Source organism: Oryza glaberrima, chromosome 6, assembly GCF_000147395.1.
Source record: "Oryza glaberrima chromosome 6, OglaRS2, whole genome shotgun sequence".
Classification (NCBI taxonomy): Eukaryota; Viridiplantae; Streptophyta; class Magnoliopsida; order Poales; family Poaceae; genus Oryza; species Oryza glaberrima.
This window is the reverse complement of record NC_068331.1, coordinates 22138956-22165609: the sequence shown is the minus strand read 5'-3', so window position 1 is coordinate 22165609 and position 26654 is coordinate 22138956. Positions and strand designations below refer to the sequence as shown.

At 41.0% G+C, this 26654-nt stretch overlaps 2 protein-coding genes across 3 annotated transcripts; one reads left to right on the top strand and one right to left on the bottom strand.

Annotated features, from left to right (window-relative positions):
* Nucleotides 1-9850: 9850 nt before the first annotated feature.
* On the bottom strand, nt 9851-12946 carry LOC127775414 (uncharacterized). 2 transcript variants are annotated; one of them, XM_052301658.1, is made up of 6 exons: nt 12795-12946; nt 12590-12692; nt 10924-11296; nt 10402-10843; nt 10246-10289; nt 9851-10142 (listed from the first exon to the last, which is right to left on the bottom strand). In XM_052301658.1, exons 1-6 carry the CDS (start codon nt 12823-12825, stop codon nt 10095-10097), a joined length of 1041 nt encoding a protein of 346 aa, XP_052157618.1. In that variant the 5' UTR covers nt 12826-12946; the 3' UTR covers nt 9851-10094. The 2 variants fall into 2 exon arrangements, with proteins under 2 accessions (XP_052157618.1, XP_052157619.1); XM_052301659.1 differs by having other exon boundaries at nt 10924-11281.
* Nucleotides 12947-17615: 4669 nt separating this feature from the next.
* On the top strand, nt 17616-25447 carry LOC127775830 (ABC transporter A family member 8-like). Its single transcript, XM_052302135.1, has 18 exons — nt 17616-17789; nt 18413-18791; nt 19040-19116; nt 19214-19358; nt 19623-19742; nt 19839-19966; nt 20580-20738; nt 20955-21117; nt 21200-21325; nt 21421-21504; nt 21722-22083; nt 22497-22697; nt 23019-23128; nt 23235-23319; nt 23816-23944; nt 24039-24144; nt 24269-24357; nt 24831-25447. The coding sequence occupies exons 1-18, from the start codon at nt 17703-17705 to the stop codon at nt 25128-25130; spliced, it is 2850 nt and encodes a 949-aa protein (XP_052158095.1). The 5' UTR covers nt 17616-17702; the 3' UTR covers nt 25131-25447.
* Nucleotides 25448-26654: the final 1207 nt, after the last annotated feature.

Sequence of the window (26654 nt, the reverse complement as noted above, 5' to 3'; positions counted from 1 at the left end):
CGTACGGGTCAATGGAGGCTGGTTTCGCTGACGGGTGGGGGGCCGGGGGTCCGACGTGTCCGGGTTCTGCACGCCAGGTGTGACTGAAAACTGGGTGGGTGTGGGGCCAGGGCAGGGCGCGCAGGCCGGAGTTAACTGCCCTGGAGCGTAGTAGGGGGTGGTTGGGGTCGGAGAGATGAGATGGGGCATGGCATGTGCGAGGCGTGCGGGCGTGCGTGAGCGTCGTGGTGCGACGGCGACGTATGCGGTTAAGCGGTGCGCGCCAGGGCCCAGGTGCGTCGCGGAACTTTTTTTTTTCAAAAAAATATAATTTTAAAAATAAATCTACGCCAATTTGGCCAATGTTAGCAAGAAAAATTGAATTATTTCGCTTCACAATCCTAAATAATTCGCTTAAGAGCCAGCACATAAAGATTTAATTTCATTTATTTAGTTTGTTTTCCTCTTCTTGGTAAGAGTTATTTACAAGATCAGAACTTTTTAACCACTCCAGCCCATGTTGATCAACCAAATCATGTCTGACGTGGGAGGACAAAGCCATCACACTAAATACAGGTGATGTGATATTATTATTTTACTATGCTAAACGGACTTAGCGTGCTCAAAAGATTTATATTTAGAAAATAAGTTTTTAGAATGGTTTGTTTATAAAATAAAAAATAAAAAAGGTTAAAACAAATAAAAGAAAACTCTTACGGAAGATCACGTCTACTAATGCCCTCTCCACCTTCGTTAGATTAATATTTTCTTCTCTTTCTCTTTTTTTTTAGCAAGAAACAAAATCCTACCTCCATAACAAATACCCAAATATGTTAGAATTAATAGATGGGCTAAGGCCCACTCGAAGATTAATTCTTTGGAAAATCACAAAAGCCCACCTCATGAGATGGCATGCATGTGGAATTTAGTACCACCTTGCTTATTCTAGGAGAGGGGGACCTCCTTAAAAGGGAGGATGCCCTCAGGGCAGGGTAGGCGGGGCGCGTGCACGATGTACGCGTCGAATGGTCCGCAAAATTGGCTCCTCACCCTTGCTGCAGATGCAGCCTCCTTTTGCAGACGGTGCGTGGAGTCCGGGTAAGTTACGCGACTCGGTTCGGTTACGCGGGGTGGAGATCGTGCGGGCACCCTGATCAAGCGACCTATCTCTATATAAACCAAGCCGTCGTCTTCACGCAACACACGCGAAATCAATCTATTGCAGACGGTGCGTGGAGTCCGAGTAAGTTACGCGACTTATCCAGTTCGGTTACGCGGGGTGGAGATCGTGCGGGCGCCCTGATCAAGTGACCTATCTCTATATAAACCGAGCCGCCGTCTTCACGCAACACACGCGAACTCTGTGCTGCAACCGAGCCGCCGTCTTCACGCAACACACGCGAAATCAATCTAGGGTTTGTCTCCTACTCTGTGCTGCATCGTCGCTCGTAGACCACTCCATCCTGCTCGCTGGCGTGCACCGGCGATTAGGAGAGTAGGTCTCTGGAACCTCTGCCTTCGACGTCCTGCACCGGGAGAAGGCGGCAATAAGGTTTTTGGGAAGCGCTTCGCGCGACTGCTCTCTGTTCGTCCGCGACAGCTCGCCTTTCTCTCCGCTCACATGCTACGCGCCTTCGTCGACGCCCGCAACCACGAGTAGTTCCTGCCGAGCAACCGTTCTTTCCGCCACCTCGGTACGTGTTTGACATGTTGCGCATATTTGATATGTTCATGTTTTATTGCTTAGTTTACATGTGTAGATCTAATGATGCGTTCATACTAGTTTACATCTGCAATGTCATGATTTATTTATGGAATAAATTAAATCATTATGTGCTTATAATTTCAACACAATACACATAGATATCAAGTCGAGTCGTAGGAAGTTAGCGTAGCTTAACTGGTTAGGTTTCTTATGGTGGAATCAGTTCACACGTTGATAGCAATATGCCAGCCCAGTCTATAGGGGTAGAGTGTGTGTGCGCGTTTATAGTGGTGATTCAAAATAAAAAGATATCAAGTCGAGTCACACAAATACAGGGTATGCGTGTGTGCGTCTGTAGAGGTGAGTAAAAAAGAAATCAAGTTAAGTGGGTGTGTTTATAGGAGTGAGTCGGACAAATACATATCGTTCTAACGATATCCATCGCAAGTATTAAAATCTCTTATATCGACAGTGATATTTTGTTTGTCACCCGGTCCGTCTCTAATCTTGTTCGATCCACGTGAAATTTTTCCACACGTCGAATGGGGAAATTTTTGTTTTCTAACAGTAAACTGAAAAACGGGCCAGGTTTCCCGATCGCGGCATGATGGGGAAGAACGCTAATAAGTCATCGGCTTGGAGTGTACCTAACTTGCATGCTACGAGTCAATCGAGTGGCTTGGGCTTTCAACTTTCAACTTTGAACACCATCACGTACTACGTTTCCCACCTTTCCCTCGAAAAAGTTAGGCTAGTGCGCCCGTCGTTGCATACCGCATGCGCAATACTGGGGTCGTCAAACCAGTTGCGCCGCTTCCGTCATTTTTTTTCAGGCTTTGGGCTTGTTACTGTCCACGTTCATTTCTACTTCATTGTCTCAAAATAAATTTATTTTTCACATATCTCATACTATCTCCATTCCATAAAATTTATTTTTTTAGGAAATTAAGGACAGATAGGAGGATAGACAAATAACCTTAGTAACATTATTTAATACACGCAGTACATATACATATTTCATATATAAACTGGACTAAAACTAAGGTTGAGACAAATGGTTAGATATGAGATGGAAGGAAGAGAAATTACGAGGAAACATATTTTTAATGTAATCAATTTGCCATGTCCCACTTTAATAGAAATATATTTTATATGAGACAAAGGTTCAAAGATAGAAATTCATTTCTTATAGGACAGGGGTAGTACATAAAAACATACCAATACAACAACAAAAAGCTAAAATACCCCTATTTTATTGAATATCAATGTAATTATTTTCCACTTTATCTACTCCCAAACATTCATCCCCTATTTTCACAAAGTCCGATACAGTGATTACTAAAAACAAATTTATTTTGAAATAAATAGGAAAGGCCAAAAATGATCTTATTATAAGACGGAGGGCTTACCGCCTTAGAAGCGAGCCATCCTCCTTCCATTCTCTTCACCCATCACGTACAGCATGTCTGTACGATCCAACTGAGTAACTACCGGATCAAATGTTTTATCTCTGGAACGTACGATATGTACACAAGTTTTCTCGTGTAGACATGTACACACCGTACACATCAACTAAAAGGTATTTTTTTTCAAAGAAGAATTGTATATATTTTTACTAGTGTTGTATTTTTGCGTAAAGTCTCATCTCCAATCACCTTGTAGCACATTCTTAAATCTGTGGATCTGGTTAGTTACAGTATGGACATGCTACTTAATCTAAACACACTCTTTTGAGGTCAGATGTAGCCCTTGCTAAACCGGATCAATCAGGCTAATTAAGCAGCAACAGGGCACATTTCGTTTGGCTGTAAAGAGTGAAAGACAAGTGAATTGAAAGTTGAGTGGATTTGGTGAGATGCCATCCGATGCATGTGTCGGTTACGCATCGATCGGGGGATATATGGAGGAAAATCATTAGAGAAACGGACGGATTAGGCTTGATCCGTTTGGCTGTATCTCTTGTGGAAAGCTAGCTAGTGGTATATACTGCCAAGTGACCAATGGTATTAATTTGTGTACATAATTTGGTGTGAATATTACGGCCTCTGGTTTGAACTATTACGCAACCCTCCTGTTACACGAAGTAGTTCAAGAGGATCCCGTAATTCTACAAAAATGGAGACACAAGATATGAGGGTGTGGCATCCTTTCTCATTCATCCATTGCATTCTCTAGTGTACAATCCTCCTCTCTACTCCTCTATTTATAGCCATTCCCTCTTCCACCTTCCATGTTTAATGTTGGGCCCAATTAGTGAGTAACCGGGCTGGGTCTTTGTAGGCCGGCGGTTTCCTAACATGAACTATTCATATGCATCACCCACTGATTTTTTTTTCTTTGGAAATGAAGATGCACAGTTTTATTTTACCAGGACAAAGTTGTACAATTCCAGCCTTGCTTGTTAACCAATTTGTATTGAATTTGTTCTGCATTAAATTAGCGGGCAAGCGTAAAAATGCTCTTTCTGAAGTGTACTTCACAATTTCATTGTTGGAGCTTCTTTTAAGGGAATGGAATCAAATTCATTATGGTACTTTGTGACTACAGTTGAAATTACATGTGAAAGTAGTCGTTACCAAATGTACTTTGACTAATTACTAAAAGAACTACTGAAATTAAGATTGAGCGGCTGCAAACATACCAATGAACATGCCCCTGCAGTTTCAGGCCGTACTGGTTGCAATTTTAAAATGCTCGATCGCTGTGCGTTCAAGAATCAAAGAGTATCAGAAACTAACTCAGTCAACCAATCTGTATTTAATACCCATCATTATTTATTTTTTGAACTAACACTACTACTCCTGATTGTTTAATACTGTACGCCTGCACCGTGTTTGAACCCGTGAGTCTCTGCCTTAAAAAAACTTCTGAACCCAAGCATAAAGAACAGCTGACTCTGCCTCAACCATTACTGCTAATCAGCTTGATAAATGCGCTACAGGAACTTTGTGGTATGGTTGTTTTGGACTGTTGGTGTGTAGTAATATGATCGAGTATGTTTGGTTGCCATTGCCATGAAGGAGCTGATTGACTACACGACCATGAATGATGATGGGTTGTTTCGTTCGTGTACAGCGCCAGCAACATATCAGCCGCTAAGGGCACCCGCAATAGTTATCTATAAGCTCTCTACAAGAGATCCACGTCAGTATATTTTCCTACTTGGAAGAGATTAAATGAAGAGAGAGAGAGCAAAGCTATCTACTAACCTGGAGATAGTCTATAGAGAAAAACGAGGCAATGGATTAGAGAGCTATAGATACCCATGTAGACATACCATTGAAGTGGTTTACTATTAATCTAGTCTATTGCTGAGATGTACATGTTTTATAGATAGTACCTTAATTTACCATTGCGGGTGCTCTAATAACACTATTTTCAGGCAAGTTAACTATCAAAAGGTTTGGCTAACTGGTCATGCATGTAAAACTTTTATCCGTTAGGGTTTAAAACCGATGTCTATAACTATTACACAAATACGAATAGGCTCTCAAATTTAATAAAACTATTGATTTCCCCATAGTCGTCTCTCTAGGGATGTGTGACCCGTGCGATCACAAATAGCCTCAGAATTCTTATGGCCTTAACATAGGCTGTGTATGCAGGGGCAGAGATAGAGTATGGGACGGGGGTGTCCAGGAACCCGATCAATAAAGTTTTTTAAGCTAAACCTCACATCTTTTCATCATGTGTGCACGCCCATCTCAATATAAAATTAGGCACCTGTATTAGTTTAAACTTGATCTAAAATAGAGTAAATTAAACAAGTAGCCACCCTCCTCTATTTCGTTTAGCTCCATCCCTGTATGTACGATCGAAATTACTATTTAGCATAGTTGTGTTACTAGCGTGTACTAAAATTGTTTTAGTTTTCATAAACGTGCATATGTATGTTCCGTTAATAAAATCAAGGGTTAATTTTCTGTTCAACAAACAGTGTCATATCTAATAACAACAAAAAAAAATACACAAAGTCAACACATTGTTTTTCAGTATTCATTCGCACCATCCATCATTAAAATCCATTCATACTAATGGACCCACGTATCATACTCCTACACCTCTATCGGTCCATACCCAACTCTCCACTCGAGAGTGCCTGAGGTTCTTATGGGTTGCTTACGATTTATTTTAACTCGTAACGTAACGGTTTACTAGCGATTAAAAAAATAATCCATGGGTAAAACTTTTACATATGTTCTTAGCGACTTAAAAACCAAAACTGAAAAAAAAATATCAATTGACTTAGCGATTTTAAAAGTCAAAACTGAAAAAAATACTATGTTGAAAAAACATGAAAATCAATTTTAAAATTTAAATTTTATCTTTGACTCCGAGATCGGGGAGATCGACCATCCCTCATGGAATCGTGGTCCGGCTCAATCATCAAGGCCCAAAAGCTGGAGCTTCTTTTGGTGCGTGTGTCGGTGCTGACGTGGACTGTTCCCTTCTTCGGATACTCGTGCCGTGGGGCCCGCATCCACAGTGACACGCGCATGCATCTGTAGATCGATCGAGATGAGCATCATCAATCGTCGTGGTCATGGCTTTAGCTGGTAGGGCGACTGGAAATTCGGGGGATCATGTATTCATGTGGATGTGTACACTTTCTTCTCGTCTCATGGGTTCAAGGCTTCAGGTAATGGTGATGTTGATGTGGCATGAGTCATCCTATCACATTTGCTTGCTACTATGATAATGCTGGTTTTTTTTTTGGTCTCTATGATGCCTATCTGTACACTGAGCTGTGTGGTTTACCCATGGGTAATTTGGACTGATATCTGTACATTACGAGTGGTACTAGGCTATGCTAGCTAGAGAGGTAACGGAGTACTCCCTTTATCCGAATATATAAGTACACCTAATACAGAATGTAAATTCATAGTCTAAAATATATCACATCATGTGCTAGATGTATTTATATTGAGATGGAGGGAGCATGTGGTTCTTAGGTTTATCTGACTCAGATTGGTCGGTCATCTGCAACTGAGAAAAGGCCCGGTTTAATTCCAAAAAAAAAAATCACATTGTGCTATCGAATGTTCGGACACATGCATGGAATATTAAATGTAGAAAAAAATCAATTACACAGATTGCATGTAAATTACGAGACGAATCTTTTAAGCCTAACTATGTCATGATTTGACAATGTGGTGCTACAATAAACATTTTCTAATGACAGATTAATTAGGCTTAATAAATTCGTCTCGCAGTTTCCAGGCGGTTTTGTTATTAGACTATGTTTAATACATTAACTTCAAATGTATATCCGTATATTCGATGTGACAACTAAACCTAAAAATATTCCCCAACTAAACAAGGCCAAATTACCATGGCAATGTGCATGCTAGTGATTCTCAGGATCCAGGTGAAGAATAGTTAAAGGACAGACTTGAGGATAACCGGGCAATGTGGCATGTCATTTTCCAGGCTTGAAGCGATCGGCAAAAGCTCCCAGGCCAGTGCCATCAATTGGTTCCCCCATCATGCAGTGGAGTACTAATACGTCTGCCTTCATGCACTGCGCCTGCAACATCAGCATGGTGGGCTCCAAGCACTGACGGATGCACAATCTGCAGCTATGCTGTTCTGCACTAGTGCAGCTGTGCAGAAGCAGGGACAAAGACAAACTATGAACAAACCAACGGATGAATGAACAAATCACAAATGAACATACTACTAATCTCGTTTCAGAAATAAATGAACAAACACTCTTCAAGGAAAGATAATAATGAACAAATAAATAGAGGGGGAAAGAACAAAAAGAAGCAGTGAAGAACACCAGAATTCCAGAGCAAAGGGTGCAGGAACCTAACCCGTTCCTTTCCCTTAATGGCTTTTTGCCGCTGTCTGAAGTGATGTTCTTGCTCCTGCACCTAACTTGTTTGTTTTCTTGCTCAACGTTGCGTTGTTGCATCTGTTTTTTGCGCGACCACCAATTATGATCAATGTCATTTTGTGCAGCAGCGAAGGTACATACTCCCCTGTCTTTGCCTGTCTTGCGCAATTGTCAGAATCTTATACAACCTGTATTAGTAGCTTCTATAGCGGTACGCTTAAAACACGTCACTAGTGCCAGCTCCACGTTTTATTTAGATTATTGAGTGAATTATTACCATAAATTATCTGCTTGACAGAATTGACAAATTAAACGTTTTAAATAATAAACTCAATAAATAACTTAAAACAAGCGGTCTAAGCAATGCGGTAGAAGAAAATTTTTTTTGGAGTGAATTGCATCATGGGCCAAGTATTATTATCTAATTTCCATCTTGGACCAGGCCATATGCAATATTTTCACTTTAGGCAAGGGTTTGTTACCATCTAGTTGCACATTGGGCCACCATTCTGTCAATCTGTCAGTCTATCTGTTTCCATCTGCTAGTCGACTGCCACCACTACTGCACTACGCAAGCGGCAAGCCGTTGCTTCTTCATGCATTCACCAACTCTGGCAATGCATCCGAGAGAGAGAGAGAGCGCGCGCGCTAGGAAGGAGGTACGGTCGAGTGCGAGGCTTCGAGCACGTGCATAGGGCCAGTTCGCGTAGAGATAGCTTCAGCCTTCAGCTGAGCTCGAGTTAATCGGCCAGAGCAGGCGAAGAACGGCTGGAGCTCATGTGCCGACCAGCTCTAAGCTTCTGTTGATCAATTTTGAGGAAGCCACCCATGCTCGATGGCAGCTCGATTGTACAAACTGAAAGGGAGGGGATGAGTGGACAGAGGCCAGCAACAATCGTACGGAAGCCCTCACGGCACCTTGGCATCCTCACAGTGGTGGCGCACACACCAACAGTAGCAGCAGGCTGTTGGAGTTGGAGATGGTGGTCAAGGGTGGTCCAAAGTGAAAAAAATGGTAAAGTTATATGGTCTAAAGTGAAATCTTTGTATTATGGGTGGTCTAAGCTGAAACTCTGGTAAATTTATATGGCCCCATATGCAATTCACTCTTTTTTTTAGAGAATATATATTCCGATGCATAGAGCAAATAATCAGGTGAATAATCTAAAAGGAGCGGGTATTGAGAAAGGAAAAAGATGACAGCAAACAACGTTTTTTCCTATTTAGGAACCGGCACGCCCTTTTGCAAACGAAGCTCATTCTGTGTAAACACCTTTGAAGTAGTACTAAATTTTCGTGTAGGCACTTCGTTCCCACGACAGTTCAAGAAGAAAAAAAAAAGAGAGAGAGAAGATAGTATAGTTTTAGGGCCCTTTTGAATAATAGGAATGGAAAAACAAAGGAATAGGAAAAAAATAGAATTTTGGTAAGAATTCATCAGTAAAACAGAAGATTGCAAAATGCATGGAAAGCACAGGAATAACTGTTTGACTAAACCGTGGAAAAAAAACACAAAAATCATATTAGAAAGATCGACTCAAAAGGAAATTTTTTCAAAGAGGTTAAAGTTATTGTTAAGTTTTCTCCAAAATCTCTACAGGATTATCCATTCCATAGGATTTTTCAAAGGATAGGATATGATTCAATCATTTGTTTCAAGTGTCCTCATAGGAATTTTTCTACAAGATTAAAATCTTCTAAAATTCGTATGTTTTCATGCAAATCAAAAGGGTCCTTGGCACGTTGTTATGACAAGAAACAAGGATAAGCTGTTTCTTGTACTATTTCTAGATATAGCCGGTCCTATTTCTGTGATTGGAATGATCTCACAAGTCGCAGGTCTATTCTGTAGTAGGTGCAGTGATGTTGCAACTACTACTAATTGCGATGTAGATGGGCGTCTAGACAGCATCTTTTGTTGTTGGAACGCATTAATCATTTCAGAATGGTAAATGAAAATGCCAACAATTACAGATAAAAACTGGATGCAGCAGATAAAGGAACAAATCGAGTCAAGCTTGCAAAGTTGCAAACCAAGATCCCAGGCAAAAATAAATGTTGCTTATAACCTACAGTTAACCAAAACTGTGCGTGTGCTCTGGATTCTATGACAGATCCAATAATACAAGCAGACCCATGTGCGCATGGAACGTGCGCACACATGGATAGAATTCATTCCCTGATTGCAATTTGCATATATGCAATCAACTCGATAACACACGCAATGGAAGATTATACCATGCTCTGACACACGGTCAGTATAATACGAGAAAACTTCAGACACCAGCAGGGAATTTCTGCCCAGAAGTAGGAGTATATCACACAAATAAAGAATTCAATTATATTCAGATGCATGACTGGACAAATTCAGAATTGCAAACTTAACAAAGGGATAATAAAGCAAACATCCACCCTGCAAACCATACTACACACTTAAAGACCTCTTTATGGTTTTGATAATAAGGCAAGCTCCAGCGATATATGAACAAATGAGGGGAAAAAACAAGCACCACACACTCTACTTCATATCCAGCGATAAAAAGATTTGAATCTGAAGTCGGTTTGGCTGTTCTAGATTTCTTGGGCTATGCCAACATCCATTGGCATTTCACTGTCCCCCTACAAGTACAAATGAACTGATTAGCAAGACAAGAAATATAATGAGATTTTCCAGAAAATGTATTGTTTATCTCAATTGTTGTTACATCATTGCCACCCTTACCATATTCTCCTTATCTTCATTTGTCACCTCCTTCACCACATCAACTGAAATATAAATTCACCACACCAACGATTGACAACAATTCAGTAATTGTGGAGTTATAACAGGTGTGATATACTGATAATTACAATATCTGAAATACATGATGGCACTTACCAGGTTCTTGCTCTGTACCAACTGGCAAAGCCTCGCTGCCTCCATTGCAATCTTCCTTCTGCCCCTTGACCTGCTTCTTGGCTTTCTTACCAGTATTTTTGGAGATGGCTTCTTTTGCAGGATTCCGGTTGTAGGAGCCTCTAACCTTTGCATCAGGCTTCTTCTGAATGTTGTCTTTTTTAGCTGCTTCCTTACTTTGAGCTGCATCAGAATTCAGCGATCTTGGCTTCAGATTACCCTTTGGTGACACATTGGTGGCACTATGAGCAGCCTTGTCAGACTTTTTCGGCTGTTCTGAAGAGTTCACAGTGATCTTTAGCTTCTCAAAATCCTCCACGATATTGTAAACCTGAAGAATATCCTTCACTGGTTCCTCCAACTCTGTTGCAAGGCCATGCCGGACAACATAAGCCTTTAGCTCATCTCTCATACGATCCAGAGGCTGTGGAAAAGCGCACTTATTATAATATGATGATCAATGAAAGAAACTGAACTGCTCATAAATGATCACTTGATGCTCACCTCGCATTCTGATTCAAGTGCAAGCTTAAAGAAACCCAACGATATAGAGTGCTTGGAAGCAGCCTCTGCAAGCCTGATTTGTGTCATCCAATATGAGGTTGAGGACAGAGTGCTGAACTTGCGCCTTGCTGTGGACATGGAAACTTCTGATATCGGGGTTTCAAACTTCCCTTGACTATCGGACCTCCTTGAACGAACCAATGACACAGGAGTGATAGTTCCTGTAGGAGTTGGCCTGGGGCTAACACCTGGCTTGGTCTGTATTGAGTGCCTCCGTGGAGGTTTGGCTGAATTATCCTTCACCGATGAAAGATCAAGACCACAAACGCTCTTGCTGACATCCAATGATGGTTTTGGTCTGCAAGGAATAAAACTACAAATGGTATCAAAGACAGAGCTAGTATCCAGCAAATTTTATAGTTGGCATCTAAGTAAGAGGCATTAAGTTGCTAGTCTATTTTGCTTGACATAGCACCAAACCATGAGATGCTTAGTTTCTAAGTAATACACATGTGTATGCTGGCCTATTGTTTTCCCATAAGCTTGCAGAAATATTGAGATAATGCAGCCTTGTGATAGCTAAACCTCTTAACCTCTGGAACAAACTAGTTAGGACTACCAAATCTTATCTGAGATGTAAACACAAAGATGATATGACCTAACGACCAGTATTATAGAACTTAAGAAATGAAGAGCAGACCCTGCATTCAAGTCAAGATGGTTTTTGTTTACTTTGTTTTGAATTCAAAAATATTATGCCCATGTCCTTATGAATACGCTGAGTTTTGATGTACTTAGGAGTATTTCATTATTTGGACTAATCATACTCCATAGATGGTTCAACAAGAAGTAATACAGAAACTCTATTGGTTAACCTTTCTAAATCAGCTTGTTTACATGCACTTTCAATATAGAGCATCGGTCTACCAGCCTCTTAACAAACAAAACTTGCATTACACTATGGCAAGTGGGTTGACAAGTCCTTAGAAAGTTTTTGTGACATTTGTTCTTGTTTTGCATGTTTTACTTCTTTGACAGTGAGTGCAACTCACAAATCAGATTTATGTAGTATCCAATATTGATATTAGTAGTAAAGTCCTTGCTTGATATTACTAAAAGTTAAGAACCGGAGTGAGCTGGTTGGTGCACAACCTCTGTAGATGGCACCAACTACTTTTTTTTTTCACATGGCAACTGATTTTAACTGCAGGTCTGCAGCATGAACAGTATGACATAAAGTCCTATAAGATTCATGTACACAGTACACTCCATTCGATACTTTGTTGTTCTTGCAATAAATGTTTCGTTTACCAAACTATTTTCAGATCAATCAGCCACTTGACAACGTAAATACCCATCTAATTGCTAACTATACACGTCTGTGCTACATATTCTGGAAACAAACAAATCATTTGCACAACACGTTGATGTAGGAAACAAAGATTTCAACGCTAATCCGGAGCAGCAAAATTCAGTTTCGCAGCAGATGTGGTTTAAATTAGATGAGAACTTCTCGTGATAAACGCCGGCATCTAACATGTCCTTGTAACTAAATAAGCGAAGGCAAATCACTGAAAATTCCAACCGACAAAAGTATATTCCACAAACCAACATGCCAGATTTCACTCGCATATAGAAATTGCAGCTTCGAATAGGAGAGACAGACCTCCTCGCCACGGAGCCGCTCGTCGGAGGAGCATCGGCGGCGCCCTTCCCCCGGCTCGCCGACCGGAGCGGGTACCTCAGCTTCGACGCCCTCGCCGCGGAACCTGCACGACCAAAACCGGCACATCACACCCACCGACCAAACCACACGCATCTCCCGCCTAAACCCCAATCAATCAAACAAACAGAAAAAAAAAATCCAATACCCGCCGACTGATCGCCGGAAGCCGTCGCCATGAGCCCGATCGAACCCAACGAATCAGCCGCCGCCTTCTCAACCTCCCAACTCCTCCTCAACCTTCTCAAACCCCAAATTCGAAAACCGCCGGCGCCGATCGATGCGGACGAGACGGGAAACAAGTTCTGCGTTTTGGAATGGCTAGTGCTACACGTTGTATATAAATAAAACTCCCACGCGGGGCTGGGAAACCCTACACGCGAGGAGGAGATGTGTCTCGCCGACGTGCGGGCCCGGGGGTGGTGCCGTTGGTCCGTGGGCCCACGTGTCAGTGAGATGGGGTAGGGGAGGGTCGCGTGGCGTGGGGTTTGAGGGGAGCGCCGGAGCGGGGGGAGGGGCCCACGGGAAGGGCGTTTGAATCGCGTGGCGGGCGGGAAGGAGGCGTGCGCTCGGCGGAATCGGGAAATTTTCGAACGAGGGGGGGAGGCGTGGGGTGCGTGGGGGCGTAAATGGCGTTGTTAAGGGGCCGTGGGCCTGTTTGGTTAGCTGGTACCCTGGGCCCATGTGCTCTACCTAGTAATGGAAGTTACAGTTGTGTATGTGGTATACAACGGAATTCTGTTGGGACGGAATGAAAACCGTTAGGTATCAGATCCTGATACTTTTGAGATATCAGACGATATTTGCAAGGTATCAAACGATTTCTATTACGTATCAGGTGATACCTGTTAGATATTAGGCGATTCATATCACGTATTAGATGATACTTGCAAGGTATTAGGAGCCGGGCACCAAAGCATCATCACCGGTGGTCCCACCGTCCACGCCACATCGGAGCTCGTCGTTGGCGGCCGCGTCCTCCGTCATCCACGCCTCACATCGGAGCTCGTCGTTGGCGGCCGCGCCCTCCGTCATCCACGCCAAGTCGGAGCTCGTCGATGCCGGCTACGTCCTCCGTCATCCACGCCCCATGCCAGAGAGAGCCCCTTCCCCTTCTCCGGCGATGTGCTCCCTGATGGCGAGGTGAGGCGAAACAAGATAGAGAGGCGATGTGCTCCTCTCTCTCTCTCTCTCTCCTTCCTCCGCCAGAAAGCCCCCTTCTTTCTTTGTTGCCACATGCCGCTGTTGCGCTGCTCTGTTGCCACGCTTAGTGCTATGGGACGAGGAGCAAGACGATTCCGTCGCGGGCACTGTGAACGGTATTCCCTCATTTAGCATTTCCTTTTAATTTTGTTACTGATTTTTAGGATGGAGTCATTGGCTCCATATCCATCATTGCAAACTATACAAGATCACTCGTATAATTAAAAAATGGAGTTTGGGCTCATTCTCTATAGGAGGAATCTTGTATAAATGAAAAATTGTCTGGTTTACAATGATGGATATGGCGATGACTTATATTAATACTCAAGCAACGGAGATGGCGAGCTCGGTGACTAGCGGAGCAAAATTGGCGCGCCCATCGACGGAGCGCGTACCAGACAGAGCAAGTGAGGCAGCGATTGCCTGACGAGTCAGTGGCGGAGCCACGTTCAACTCAGTTGGTGCACAGGAACACCACCCCCCTCCCCTCCAAAATTCTTATGCAAGAATACTAAAATGTGCAGTGATGCATTGATTTTTTTTTAGGCTTTCAATGGTTGTGCACCACCTCTGTTTGGACGCTAGCTCCGCCCCAGTGACGAGCTCATACGCTGGCACACGCCAAGAGCGAGTTGCCGCCATAGATGATGGCGAATCGGGACGGCGGAGCCCGAACAGCCGGCGGCAGGCCGTCGCAAGCTCGAGCGGCTGGCAACCTTGGTTGCTTCTGCTTCTTCTTGCTTGTTTGAATTGGATTGCTTCTTACTCATGTCCTCCATAGTTCTTGCTCTGCTTGTGTTCGTAAAAAGGTTCTTTCTCGATAGCATCTGCTTGATTGCCTCGATGTTATCCCAAGGAAAACGTAAATGAGGTTGGAGTAAATTGAATTTTTCCTGTGTGTTTTCCCGTGAAATCAGCAGCAAAGGAATCTTTTCCTCAAATTTCGTACGAGTGGTTTGCGTGATCCGAATGATAGGAAGGAAAAAAAAATCCCTGTGAACAATATTTTCCTAAAATTCCCATGAAAAACATGTAATCCGAAGTTGATATAGCTTTAGACTAGCATGCGGTTGAAGCACAAACCATATGTTACCTGCTGCACTGAAAATGTTAGTATTTCCTTTGTTTTTGAATATAGGTCGTTGACTTTTTACATTATATCTGAATGTTCATTTTATTAAAAATATTTACTTATTTTTTCTTTTGTTGTGGATTGATTTATTACTATAGTAACATTAAGCATTACTTGAAATTTTTAAGATTTGCACAAAAGTTATAACGAAAGTCAACAATATCATATATTAAAAAACAGAGGGAGTAATAAACAAGTTCTTCACAGCTGTGCTGTTGTTTCAGTAGGGAAAATAAACCTACTGCATGGTGACAAGTGCAAGGAGTTAATTTACCACCAATTTTTTTGACTTCAACACGGGAAACCCACTGCATTCCACGGGTAAAAGAACCCTGTGCAGATCTCACCTGGACCAGACTCAGACAGGTCAAGGAGACGACTGTCTACCGGTGAAGTCAAAAGGAACTGATTAGTTGTATTGAAGCCTACTGATGGGCTACTCGGTTGCTTCTTGCTTCATCACAAAGCAAAATCATATCCCTGCCCTAATTTAATGGCAGCATGATCGCAGCTAATCTGGAGCACGTAGTAATAATAATAATACTTAGTGCGCAGCGTTTTGACAATTTGGCATCTTCGATCAGATCCAACACTATTAATTATTAATTAATGTCTGTAATTGGAGAATGGAAGAACGATGATACTTCCTGGAAACAATATGTTAACACTCTGTGCCACATGGACGTCATACTCATACCTGTAGGAACTTGTGTTAAGATGTAAACGCAGATAATTACAGAACTAGGGATTGAAGGTATTATAGGCCAGCATTTGTTAGGAATTACCAGCTCATCTAGCGGAGAATTCTCGTACGAAGGAATACTCATGCATTGCTTGAAGAAACCACACTCGGTCATGTCATATTTTGAACATCCACGGAGCCAAAAGGATACTCCCCTCCCTAAATAAGTCTATTTTTATATATGAATATATCCATATTCACGTATAAAAGTAGACTTAATTATTTTAAGTAACAAAGAAAATATCAACACCTATTTTAAGTATTTAGCTTGGACAAACCATATCAAAATCCTAAAACAAGTAATCTAAATAAGTAGACCAATTATCGCAAGAGGGAATAGTGAATGTTTGATTATTAAGATTATTGTCGCGGATCATCTATTTAATTATAGAGATAAATTAAATATGTTAAGAAAAAAATTAAAGAAGATAGCTTAAAATAAGACAGCCAAACAATATGCAGTAGATAAACGTATATTGAGAAAACATATCTTCTGAAAATTAGAGCGTATAATTCGTTTGAATAAGCTAAAAAGAACATGGCAAAATCGAAAGTGAGTGTGGGCAGCAAATATGGCAGCTTTACAGCTTCACAGCAAAGTGGGTGTGTTTATTTCACGTCAAAATTGAAAGTTTGATTGGAATTGCAATGATGTGACGGAAAAGTTGAAAGTTTGTGTGTAGGAAAGTTTTGATGTGATAAAAAAGTTGAAAGTTTGTTGAAAAAGTTGGGAACTAAATCAAGCCCAAGCTTCGATCAATTTCCAAGTAACAAATTTTTTTGAACCTTGAAAACAGGGACACCTTATAATATCCAGGAAGTGTGTAAATTAAATAATATGCAGTCAAATACTCGAATGCAGTTTCATATGGGTCATTGTCAGTCAGCACGAGTATTTGCCAGGTAAGTATATATGGTTCGGATACCACGCGAATAAGATATTCCCGGTGCATTCGTCCTACCCATATTTTTTTAAAAAAAAAATCATCAACTTTGATTTGATCCATGTGTATTCAGAGTAAACGTTAGAGAGATGATGTGCGATATTTGAATGTTTGACTTCGCGGCTTGCATGAATTGTTTTGTCCTTTTTGTGTTTAAGTTATTTGCAGAGGATTCATCTGGAAATTTCCTACACATCTATTAACGCGGTTAATTGATTTTTCAGACAGCACAGAATACACGTGCACACCGCTGAGTTTTTTTTTCCCCCGTTTGCTTATTACAGATTTGTCTACCTTCTTCTTGCAAAAAACATCATTAATTGTGCTGCCAGTAGATACAAAACCACGGTGACGGTGCACAGCAACTAACAAATACTTATTATTTTTAAGAAAATAAAATTCTACATGTACCTAAAATCTTCCTCCAACTATTTACTGTACCTAAAATCTTCCTCCAACTATTTACAAAATTTCAAATTCATGTACATTATAAAAAAGCAGGGAAAAAAAAGAAAGAACTAATATATACTTCCTCTTTTAACTGCTTGAACATAATGACTTTGAATTAAAATTCTTTTTTCAATTCCTTGGAAGATATATGCATACACCGCACTCACATGCTCGCGAGTATGCCTCTTTTAACACATGATGCAATGCTGACACCATTATGATATATCTATACCAAAGTCTCTGACAGTACCTATCAATATGGTACCATAGGTACTGGATTTGGTACATAAGATATTGTGCTGATATAAGCACAAATAAATTAATATTTTGTTGGAATGGTATAGCGCTCCATAATAACCCTCGTATATAACGGTATATATGCAAAAGAAAATAAAGAAAACATATAATGGCGGGAAACATATCTAGTCCACCCCTCCCGTTGCTCCTATAAAACCCCCTTCCCCACAGATCTTAACGGCTAATAAACTCCCTCTCTTTCTTCCCTTCCTCCAACTCCCAACCAGTCAACCACCAGAAGCGAGAGAAAGAAAACCGAAATCACGCGAACCGCCGCCGCGTGACGCGATGGAGCCCTCGGCGGCCGCCGCGTCGAGGCCACCGAGCTTCACCGCGCAGACGAATGCCCTCCTCCGCAAGAATCTCATCTTCCAGGTTCGAATTCCCCTTCCATCCAGCCATTTCTTTCCTCTCCGCCTTAACTGCTATGATTTGTTTGGTACTCGGATGAGTCTTCTTTGTTGTTCTGATGATATGCCTTAGGGAAAAGAGGAAACTGCAAGATGGTCAGTACAAAATTTCGCTTGTTGTTTTTTTTTTCAAAAAAAGGAACAGCAAAATTTCGGCTTAATTTGCTAGTTTTCGTTGTTCTTGAAGTGTAGGCGTCAACTTGTTCTGGTGAAGTCGTGGGCTTGAGTTATGTTTATTCAGAATATTCTCTTGTCGTCGTTGTTGACTTTTTGGCATGGCCGTCGTCCCTTGATTTTATATTGATGTCAAAATGGAAAGAATTTGGGACCAATACGCATCCATCAGCATAGGTGAATTTCCTTGATCGTTTGAATTATAGATGTTTGGAACGCGAGGAGGCGCACTGAAATCCCTTTTGTTTTTGTGCTTCATATTTCACTTTGATGGCTGTTTCTGTAGGCTATTAATGTCAACTGTCAAGCTTCTTTTACATTTCACACGATTGCACTTCGTTTTTTAATTGCACAAACTGGTCGTTGAGTCAAGCTAATTAAGAAGTGGCATCCATGTTTGATCGTTTCTTGCAGAAACGAAACAGGAAAGGAACCATTCGGCTAATCATAGTTCCGATATACCTCTGCCTCTTGCTCACCATTCTTCAGAGAGTCATCAACAGCGTTCTTGACAAGCCCAAGTTCAGATGTGGTTGCAAGTGTGTTGACGTCAACGGCACAGGCTCTTGCCAAAATGTGTGTGGAATTCAGTACTCTACATTGGATCAGGCTGGCAGTTGCCCCATACCGAATCCCCCGGAATGGCCTGCTCTCTTGCAGTTACCGCGCCCTGAGTATCGCGCCATGCAGGAATCCTCCTTGTATACAGGTTTTCCAGATGCATCATGCAGAAAATCACAATCTTGCGCAGCTACTATACCCTTCACAGGAGCAAATGAGACCCTATCTAACAGTAAGTAATCTGTAGTTCTGTACCATCTACTTCTTTTAACCTGCCTCAAATCCGCTTAGGACCCCTTTAGAAAAATGCTTAGGGCTTGTTGGATGAAGAAGTGAGGCATGATTCTCTTATTATTTGTTTGTTTTCAGTAATGATGAAATAATGATTATATGACTTATCTGAGAGAAGGAAAATCTGTTAAGCTGTAGTGTGTTCACCATATTCCATAATCCACTAATTTTTGCCCATTTGTTTGGCAGTTGTCATGCAAAATTTGTTCACAAGCTCACCGCTTTCAAATCTTTCTGATAATGCGAGCATATCCAGTCTTCTCCTTGTAAGTTGAAACTCAACAACCATATTATTACTTGTATGGCTACTTTTTTTTAAGGGTGAACATCAAAGAACTTACTCTATTATCATGTAACTTCCAGGGGACAGATGTACCGGGTACTTATACAGGCTTCATTGAACCCGCTTTTGTCTCAGATCGACCCATATATGTTCTTAGACCTCAATGCAAAGCCAGTGATTCAGTTACAGTCCCCATTACGTTTGGTGATATTAATATTCGGAAAGGTAAAATTCTTATTATGTATCGCTTCTACTGTTTCTGAGTAGATTAATCTGAAATAACAATGTTGGCAAACTGATGAGGTTGTCAGATTATTAACCTGATACCATGACAGACTTGTGATTGTCATTGTTTGCCATAAGAACCATCAACCTCTGTGCACTCCTTCAATGACATTCTGCATATTACCGTTTATGTGCCTCTTGTTTTGTCGAATGTTTTTGGTTGAAAATGACTTAATATCTGAACTTCAAATTCTGTTTTAGCAGAGATGTTATGTATTCAAGGTTTACCCTTGTGGAGGAATAGTTCAGCAATAATAAATGAGGAAACCTTCAACGGCTACAGGAAAGGGAAAACTCAGGAAGGGATAAATGAGATTCCAATGGGTATGCAGGCATTTCTTACCTATGCCATTAGTTTATTATTGCATCATATGCTGGCATTAAAGGTGCAAATAACTCTAATTACTTCTGTTATTACAGCCTATGATTTCCAAGACTCAAACGAGAAGCATTTCAGCGTGTTAGCTTTATATAACTCAACTTATCAGAATGTGTCTTATGTTCCAATGCCATTTGGACTTCTGCATATCTCACGCTCCTTGAACGCGGTGGGTCTCACTTCATAAAATTGACCTTTTATTAGGGACAACCATATGGACTAGTGGTAGATCATAGTTGAGATAATGGGTTCAAGTTACCACTCTTCTTGAAATCAAATATATCTGTTTAATTTGTAAAGTGGATCTCTCATTCTTATTTTTCTTGTCTGCCAACCCACTAAAAAGTTTGAAACATTTTTATATTTCATTCTGCAATCATTTATGGTTCATAACAAATTGACAAGAAGATCCAAGGAAACATGACATCTGATGTGAACCAGAATATTCATAATACTAGAAAACTGTAGGCTGTAATAATCCAGGTGGGTTTAAAAACTTATGAGCACGCATAATCATGTGTTTTCGGCTTGTTCTCTAGTAAGTACAGTAGCACATTATGAATTTATTAGGGACAATACCTTTCTTGTCCTTTTTACACTATAGTTTTGAAATTTTCTACTCTGTTTAGAATATTGAAGGATCAAAACTGATCCCATTATCATTATAGTCATATCATACTTCTGAAAAATATCTCTAACTTGGCAATACTATTATGCAAAGCAGTCAGGAAGCTATACAACTCATTTCTACCAATAACATATGTTTCTGGGCATTTGTGTAGGTCTCAAATGCATATCTCCAGTTTCTTCGAGGATCAGGTGTAAAAATGTTGCTTGCATTCACAAAAGAAATGCCTAAGCAAGAGACTCGTTTGAGATTTGATTTTTCTTCTGTTATCGGCCCTCTCTTTTTTGAATGGGTTGTTGCCTTGCTTTTCCCGGTAAGTGGCAACAAATTGATAGTAGTCTTCCCTTTTGATATAGTAGCTATGAATTTGACTTGTTAACTAGTCCCTCTCAGGGTTTCTTAATAGTTAATAGTAAGTAAAATATTGATCCTCATATTAGATATATTGAAGTGGAGAAAAGTAGAGAACTGTTAGAACAAATCATGATCAGTTTTATAATTCATGATGAAAATTTGAGATTTAATGCAGGTTATGTTGACATACCTTGTATATGAGAAGCAACATAAGCTCCGAACAATGATGAAAATGCATGGACTTGGGGATGGCCCTTACTGGATTATCTACTATGCATATTTCCTTATTTTGTCCATGGTGTATTTGGTTCTATTTGTCATTTTTGGATCCGTTATAGGTAGGAAGCTATTCCCAACGGTTATTTTCAACAATCATTACTTGATTTGACCCATTTTATCTAACTCAGTTGTAATTTGCAGGTCTAAACTTTTTCAAGATAAATGACTACAGTATCCAATTTGTTTTCTTTTTTAGTTTCATGAACCTGCAGATTGTACTAGCCTTCCTAACTGCAACCTTCTTTTCTAAAGTCAACACTGCTCAAGGTACAACAAACCTATACCATTTATCTCCATATCCGTGACCTATTCTGTGCTGCAAAATATATGATGTTTCTTGTTTCTTATGTTCTTTCCACCAGCAATTGCATACCTGTACATATTTGGATCGGGGTTGATTGCAGGGTCTCTTATTCGCAATTTTATTGAAGGTGGCAAGTTCCCAAGTAAGTTTAGCAAATATTACCAAATGGATGTTTTTAACAATCACATTACCTTCATTTGAATATTACATCACAGTTTTCACTATGCCATAGCAAGGCAGCAACAGTTTTTAAACAGAAGTAAACTAGCCATATGGGATGCCTTTCCTGCTGCTAGCAATTTATTTTGATAAATGGGGCTGAAATAGTTGCACAAAATTTTCCTGTTGTGTTACTGCAGAGCACTGGATTACAGTTCTCGAGATAATACCTGCATTTTCTTTGTATCGAGGACTATATGAGCTTGGCCAATATGCTATTAGGGCTTCTGAAGCTGGAAGTCATGGCATGAGATGGAGTGATCTAAATGACCATGCAAATGGGATGAGAGATGCGCTGATTATTATTATTCTAGAATGGTTGGTTTTGCTTCCTGTTGCGTACTATTTGGACCATTCTGCTTCAGTTGGACACAAATCTAGTTTCCTTTCCCTACTAAAAAATCTGCTGAAGAAGAACCCCACTTGGAGAAGGGTATCTATTAACGAAGTAGTTAACGACGCTGTTCATGTAGAAATGGTGAAGCAAGATATTATTAAAGAAGTAAGTTTCTTATATTGGACTCGTCAGTCTTTCAGACAGTTCAATCTCCCACCTCAATGCGGTTTTTTTTTTTTTTTTTTTTTTTTTTTTTTTTTTTTTGAGGAGAAACACTACTAGACTTACCCAGTAGCTATAAATTTTATAAATAAAAAAGTCCATATTTACATGAAACAGAGAGGAGGGAAAGGAAAAGAAACACACAGCAAAGTTCTATAAGGTCTGTAAATGCATTGCACTTTCAGGATTACCTATAAGTCTGCAATATTTTTCAACAAACTATTCTACATAATTATGTATATCATCCAGTACTAATTTACTATATTCATTTCTTGGGAATCACATAAATCTGCATGTCAGATGTTACCTACTACTTGATATCTAGTGGTTGCTAATTTTTTATGATTGGATTACAGAGGGAAACTGTTGATCAAGTACTACAACAACAGAGTAGCGGCTATGCAGTTGTCTGTGATGATCTCAAGAAAGTATATCATGGAAAGGATGGTAATCCTGATAAGTTTGCTGTTCGGGGTCTATCACTTGCTTTGCCTTATGGAGAGTGCCTGGGCATTCTTGGTCCTAATGGAGCTGGCAAGAGCTCTTTCATTAGCATGGTTTGTAATTTGATCCCTCACACGACATACTTGATCCGAACAATTGCCTAGTCATTTTCTCTTTCTTCTGCTTAAACACATTAATTATAATTGTAGGATTTCTTGTCCATGACGATTATTTTTTTCTTTATAGTATTCTCTTTTATCTGTTAATGTTTTATATATTTCTGTAGAATTAATTATGCTTTATTGACCATATTTCTAGAACCACTGAATGTCCTTTTTAAAATCCCGAAATTTATAGCTTTTGCGCTTTAGTTTTCTAAATCCTATTCGGTGTTCTGTAATAATCTCTGTTTCCTTCCAACTGTTGCCTTACAGATGATCGGGCTTACAAGGCCAACATCCGGAAATGCATTCGTACGGGAGTTCAGCATACAGACTGACATGGAAAAGATATATAACAGCATGGGGGTTTGTCCACAGAATGAGTAGGATATGCAACCTACTATTGCAGATCTGTTGTGTGCATTAGCACTTGTTCATGTAAAAACACCTTCGAATTATCACCTTTTGTTTTTGCTATGTTGAATGCAGTATGCTCTGGGAAATGCTGACCGGCAGAGAACATCTCCAGTTTTATGGGCGGCTGAAGAGCCTCAATGGCTCTGATTTGGACACTGTAAGTTATATCAAGTATACCAGGTCCCTTATTTCTTCTTCTGATAGCATAATTTTTAAGGTGAAGCTAGCATATCTTAATATCAATGTACTGTCTTTCAATACTTATGCCCGTAGATGTGCTTTATTATATGGATTTTTATACTCCAAAGAAACCTTATAGGATTTGAATTAAGAACAAATGAGTGGATGCTCGAAAGCACTGAACCATGTATTAAGAATGGAAGAGTGTTTGAAGCATAAAGTGTCAAGTGCATGGGTTTTCATGGAGCAAAATACTTCTCTGAACTGAAAAAATGGATATAATCTAGATAGTCTTCCCTGATTTTCTCCATCATCCTTTTTTCATTTTCATTTGTCTTGAAATATTTTCAGTATGTGTTTTTTGACACAGTACTTCTAAATTTACTAGTATAATATACTGAATAGGACGCGTTCCTACTATTTCTATTTAGAAGCCTTGCAGAGTTATTTACTGAAATGAAAATGATTTGCAGGCTGTTAACGAATCTTTAAGAAGTGTAAATTTACTTCATGGTGGTGCTCCTGATAAGCAAGTCAGGAAGTACAGTGGTGGCATGAAGAGGCGTCTCAGTGTAGCCATCTCGCTGATTGGAGATGCTAAAGTACACCTTTCTAGCTACAGCACTTACCAACATCTTCTTGCGTTGTGACTCATCGATAATTCCCTGCTTATGCACATTCATAAAATGACCTCAGGTTGTCTACATGGATGAGCCCAGTACAGGATTAGACCCGGCTTCGAGGAAGAGTCTATGGGACGCTGTGAAGCAAGCGAAGCGAGACAGAGCGATCGTTCTTACTAGTAATGTTCAAACTACATACCAATTTTGAATATGATACACTACCTACCTTGTGTTTGGACATAATTGCTCTTCCATGATTGAATTAACACGCTTCCTTTTGTTCCTGTGACACATCTTTTGCAGCCCATTCCATGGAAGAAGCTGAAGTTCTCTGTGACAGGTTGTGCATCATGGTAGATGGCAGCCTCCAGTGCATTGGGACACCCAAAGAGGTTTAACCATCTCACAAACCTACTTCATAATCCAACAAAAATAACTATTGGAAGCATTGTTCCTCGAGAAATTTTATAGTATTTAAGAAAGTATATCTAGGTATCAAAATTTTACACTAAATTTTACATTATATCTAAAAGTACCAAGTTTTACATTAGAAAAAGTGGTACTCCCTTCTTTTTTAATGTATGACGCCGTTGACTTTTTAATTAACGTCTGACCATTCATCTTATTTAAAATTTCTGAGCAAATATAAAAATATTTAAATCATCCTGAAAGAACATTTGATGATAGATCAAGTCATAATAAAATAAATAATAATTACATAATCCTTTTGAATAAGACGAATGGTCAAACGTATCTCAAAAAATCAATAGCGTTATACATTAAAAAGGGAACTTCTCAAGAATGGTAAAACTATCTTTGTTCCTTGCTTCATCTAAAGATTTAACACAAAAATTTTCAATGACAGCTCATAGCGCGATACGGAGGGTACTACGTGCTGACAATGACAACATCCCCGGAGTTTGAGCAAGAGGTCGAGAATCTGGCGCGAAAGCTCTCACCGAACGCGAGGAAAGTATACCATCTGTCTGGGACACAGAAGTACGAGCTGCCGAAGCAGCAGGTGAGGATCGCGGATGTGTTCATGGCCGTGGAGAATTTCAAGAGGAGGACGGAGGTCCAGGCGTGGGGGCTCGCGGACACCACCATGGAAGACGTGTTCGTCAAGGTCGCCAAAGGGGCGCAGTCGAGCGAAGAACTCTCATGATGATCTGGTGCAAAAATAATGTTTTGTTTGTGCTGTTCTGATGTACTTTGTACAGAAAGTAGGATAAATCTTTTGTCAGGCATTAGTTTGCTTATTTTTCTGTACATAAGGATCCTATGGCGTGTTGTTTTTGTTCAATCTTCTTTTGGTCTTTTGTAGATAAGGTTTGTGTTATTGTGTATGTTATAGAAAAAAAGATGGTGTGTGTAGGCGTATATTGGTGATTGTGTTTTATATATGTTTGTCAACTTGTTGCTGCACGTATATGTCTCTGCAAAGAATCATAAACCTTTGACCAGAAGCCTTTGAATTGATCATATTCTTTGTGTAATATAATGGGCAATTATTTTTCCGTCGTCTTGGTGACATCGCTCTCCTGGTTGTTGCACCGTTGCTTTCATTTGTACTTCAGTAGGCTGTAGCGATGCTTTTTCGTTGGGCCTGCAGCATCTGAAGTTACTGGTGTATATTTGTTCTAATCATTTTGAGACCTAAAGCGTTGTTTCCTATAGATGTGTTCAACATTCTTTTTCTAGCAAACGCACACGCGTAGCACATTAGGATTAAATTTAGATTTTCTATAATCCCCATCTAGTCAAATCAAACAATTGATAATTTTGTTGGTAAGAATTTTATAAGTATGTTGTTAAAGTGAAGGTGCACATAAGACTTGTTTACGTGAATCGTAAAACACTCCCTCGCGTCGCTCTCATGCGGGCGGCCCGGGGGAAAAACCCTAGCCGCCCACCCCGACACCTCCCTCCCCCCTTCTAACCGCTGGAAGCAAGCGGTCGGCTGGGAAGGTGGCGGCGGAGCTTCTCCTCAGCGTGGGAGGTGGAGCGCGCGTTTCTGACAGGAGGCGGCAGCCGGAGTGGGCATCGGGCAGAAATGCTCCCCCTACGGCCAGATTAGGAGAGGGCAAGCTCGCGGTGCCGTGGTGGCGCGATTCGGGAGGCACGGTCCGGTGGAGGCTTGCGGCATCGCGACAGCTGTGGCCGATGGTCCTCGCTGCGAGGACGTGCAGCTCCGACACCTGGTGGCGCTGGCGTATCGCTGTGTTCCTTGACGACGTTGGCGGCGAAGGCTGGTAGGCGCGCGCGTGGAGGCACGATCGACGGCGGTGGAGGCCAGCTGCGGCAGTGGCCAGTGTAGAGGGAGGCGAGGCCGGTGGAGGCGGAGGCCCGACGCGACTGGTGGGGCCGGGGGGGAAGGTGGGGCGCCGTTGCAGTGGTGCAGCTATGGATAGGCAGGTGGTTGGTGAAAACCTAGCCTGGCCTTGGCTGGGCCGGCAATAATGGCGCTCAAGCGTCACTCCCTCTCCTGAGGGCGTTGTCGTGTCGTCTCGGCCTCTAGTGGGGCTACCGGGTGAAAAACCTAGTCGCGACTCTTTTTGAGACCTTGACGGACGGTGGCGGCGGTCTTTCGTCACTTCTCTCCCTAGAGACGTTGTCTAGGCAACCCCCTTGCTGAAGCCTCCCAAACAACTCGTGCAAGCTCATTCTAGATTCATGTCCTCTTGTGTCG

Excerpts from the sequence above, each read along its gene's own strand:
- LOC127775414 (XM_052301658.1), bottom strand. The coding sequence starts at position 12,825 with ATGGCGACGGCTTCCGGCGATCAGTCGGCGG. Across the intron at positions 10,844-10,923 it reads CACTTGAATCAGAATGCGAG|CCTCTGGATCGTATGAGAGA; the intron begins GTGAGCATCAAG and ends GCTTTTCCACAG. Across the intron at positions 10,290-10,401 it reads TGGTACAGAGCAAGAACCTG|TTGATGTGGTGAAGGAGGTG; the intron begins GTAAGTGCCATC and ends TTTATATTTCAG.
- LOC127775830 (XM_052302135.1), top strand. The coding sequence starts at position 17,703 with ATGGAGCCCTCGGCGGCCGCCGCGTCGAGGCCACCGAGCTTCACCGCG. Across the intron at positions 24,145-24,268 it reads CAGAGCGATCGTTCTTACTA|CCCATTCCATGGAAGAAGCT; the intron begins GTAATGTTCAAA and ends CATCTTTTGCAG. Across the intron at positions 24,358-24,830 it reads GCATTGGGACACCCAAAGAG|CTCATAGCGCGATACGGAGG; the intron begins GTTTAACCATCT and ends TTTCAATGACAG.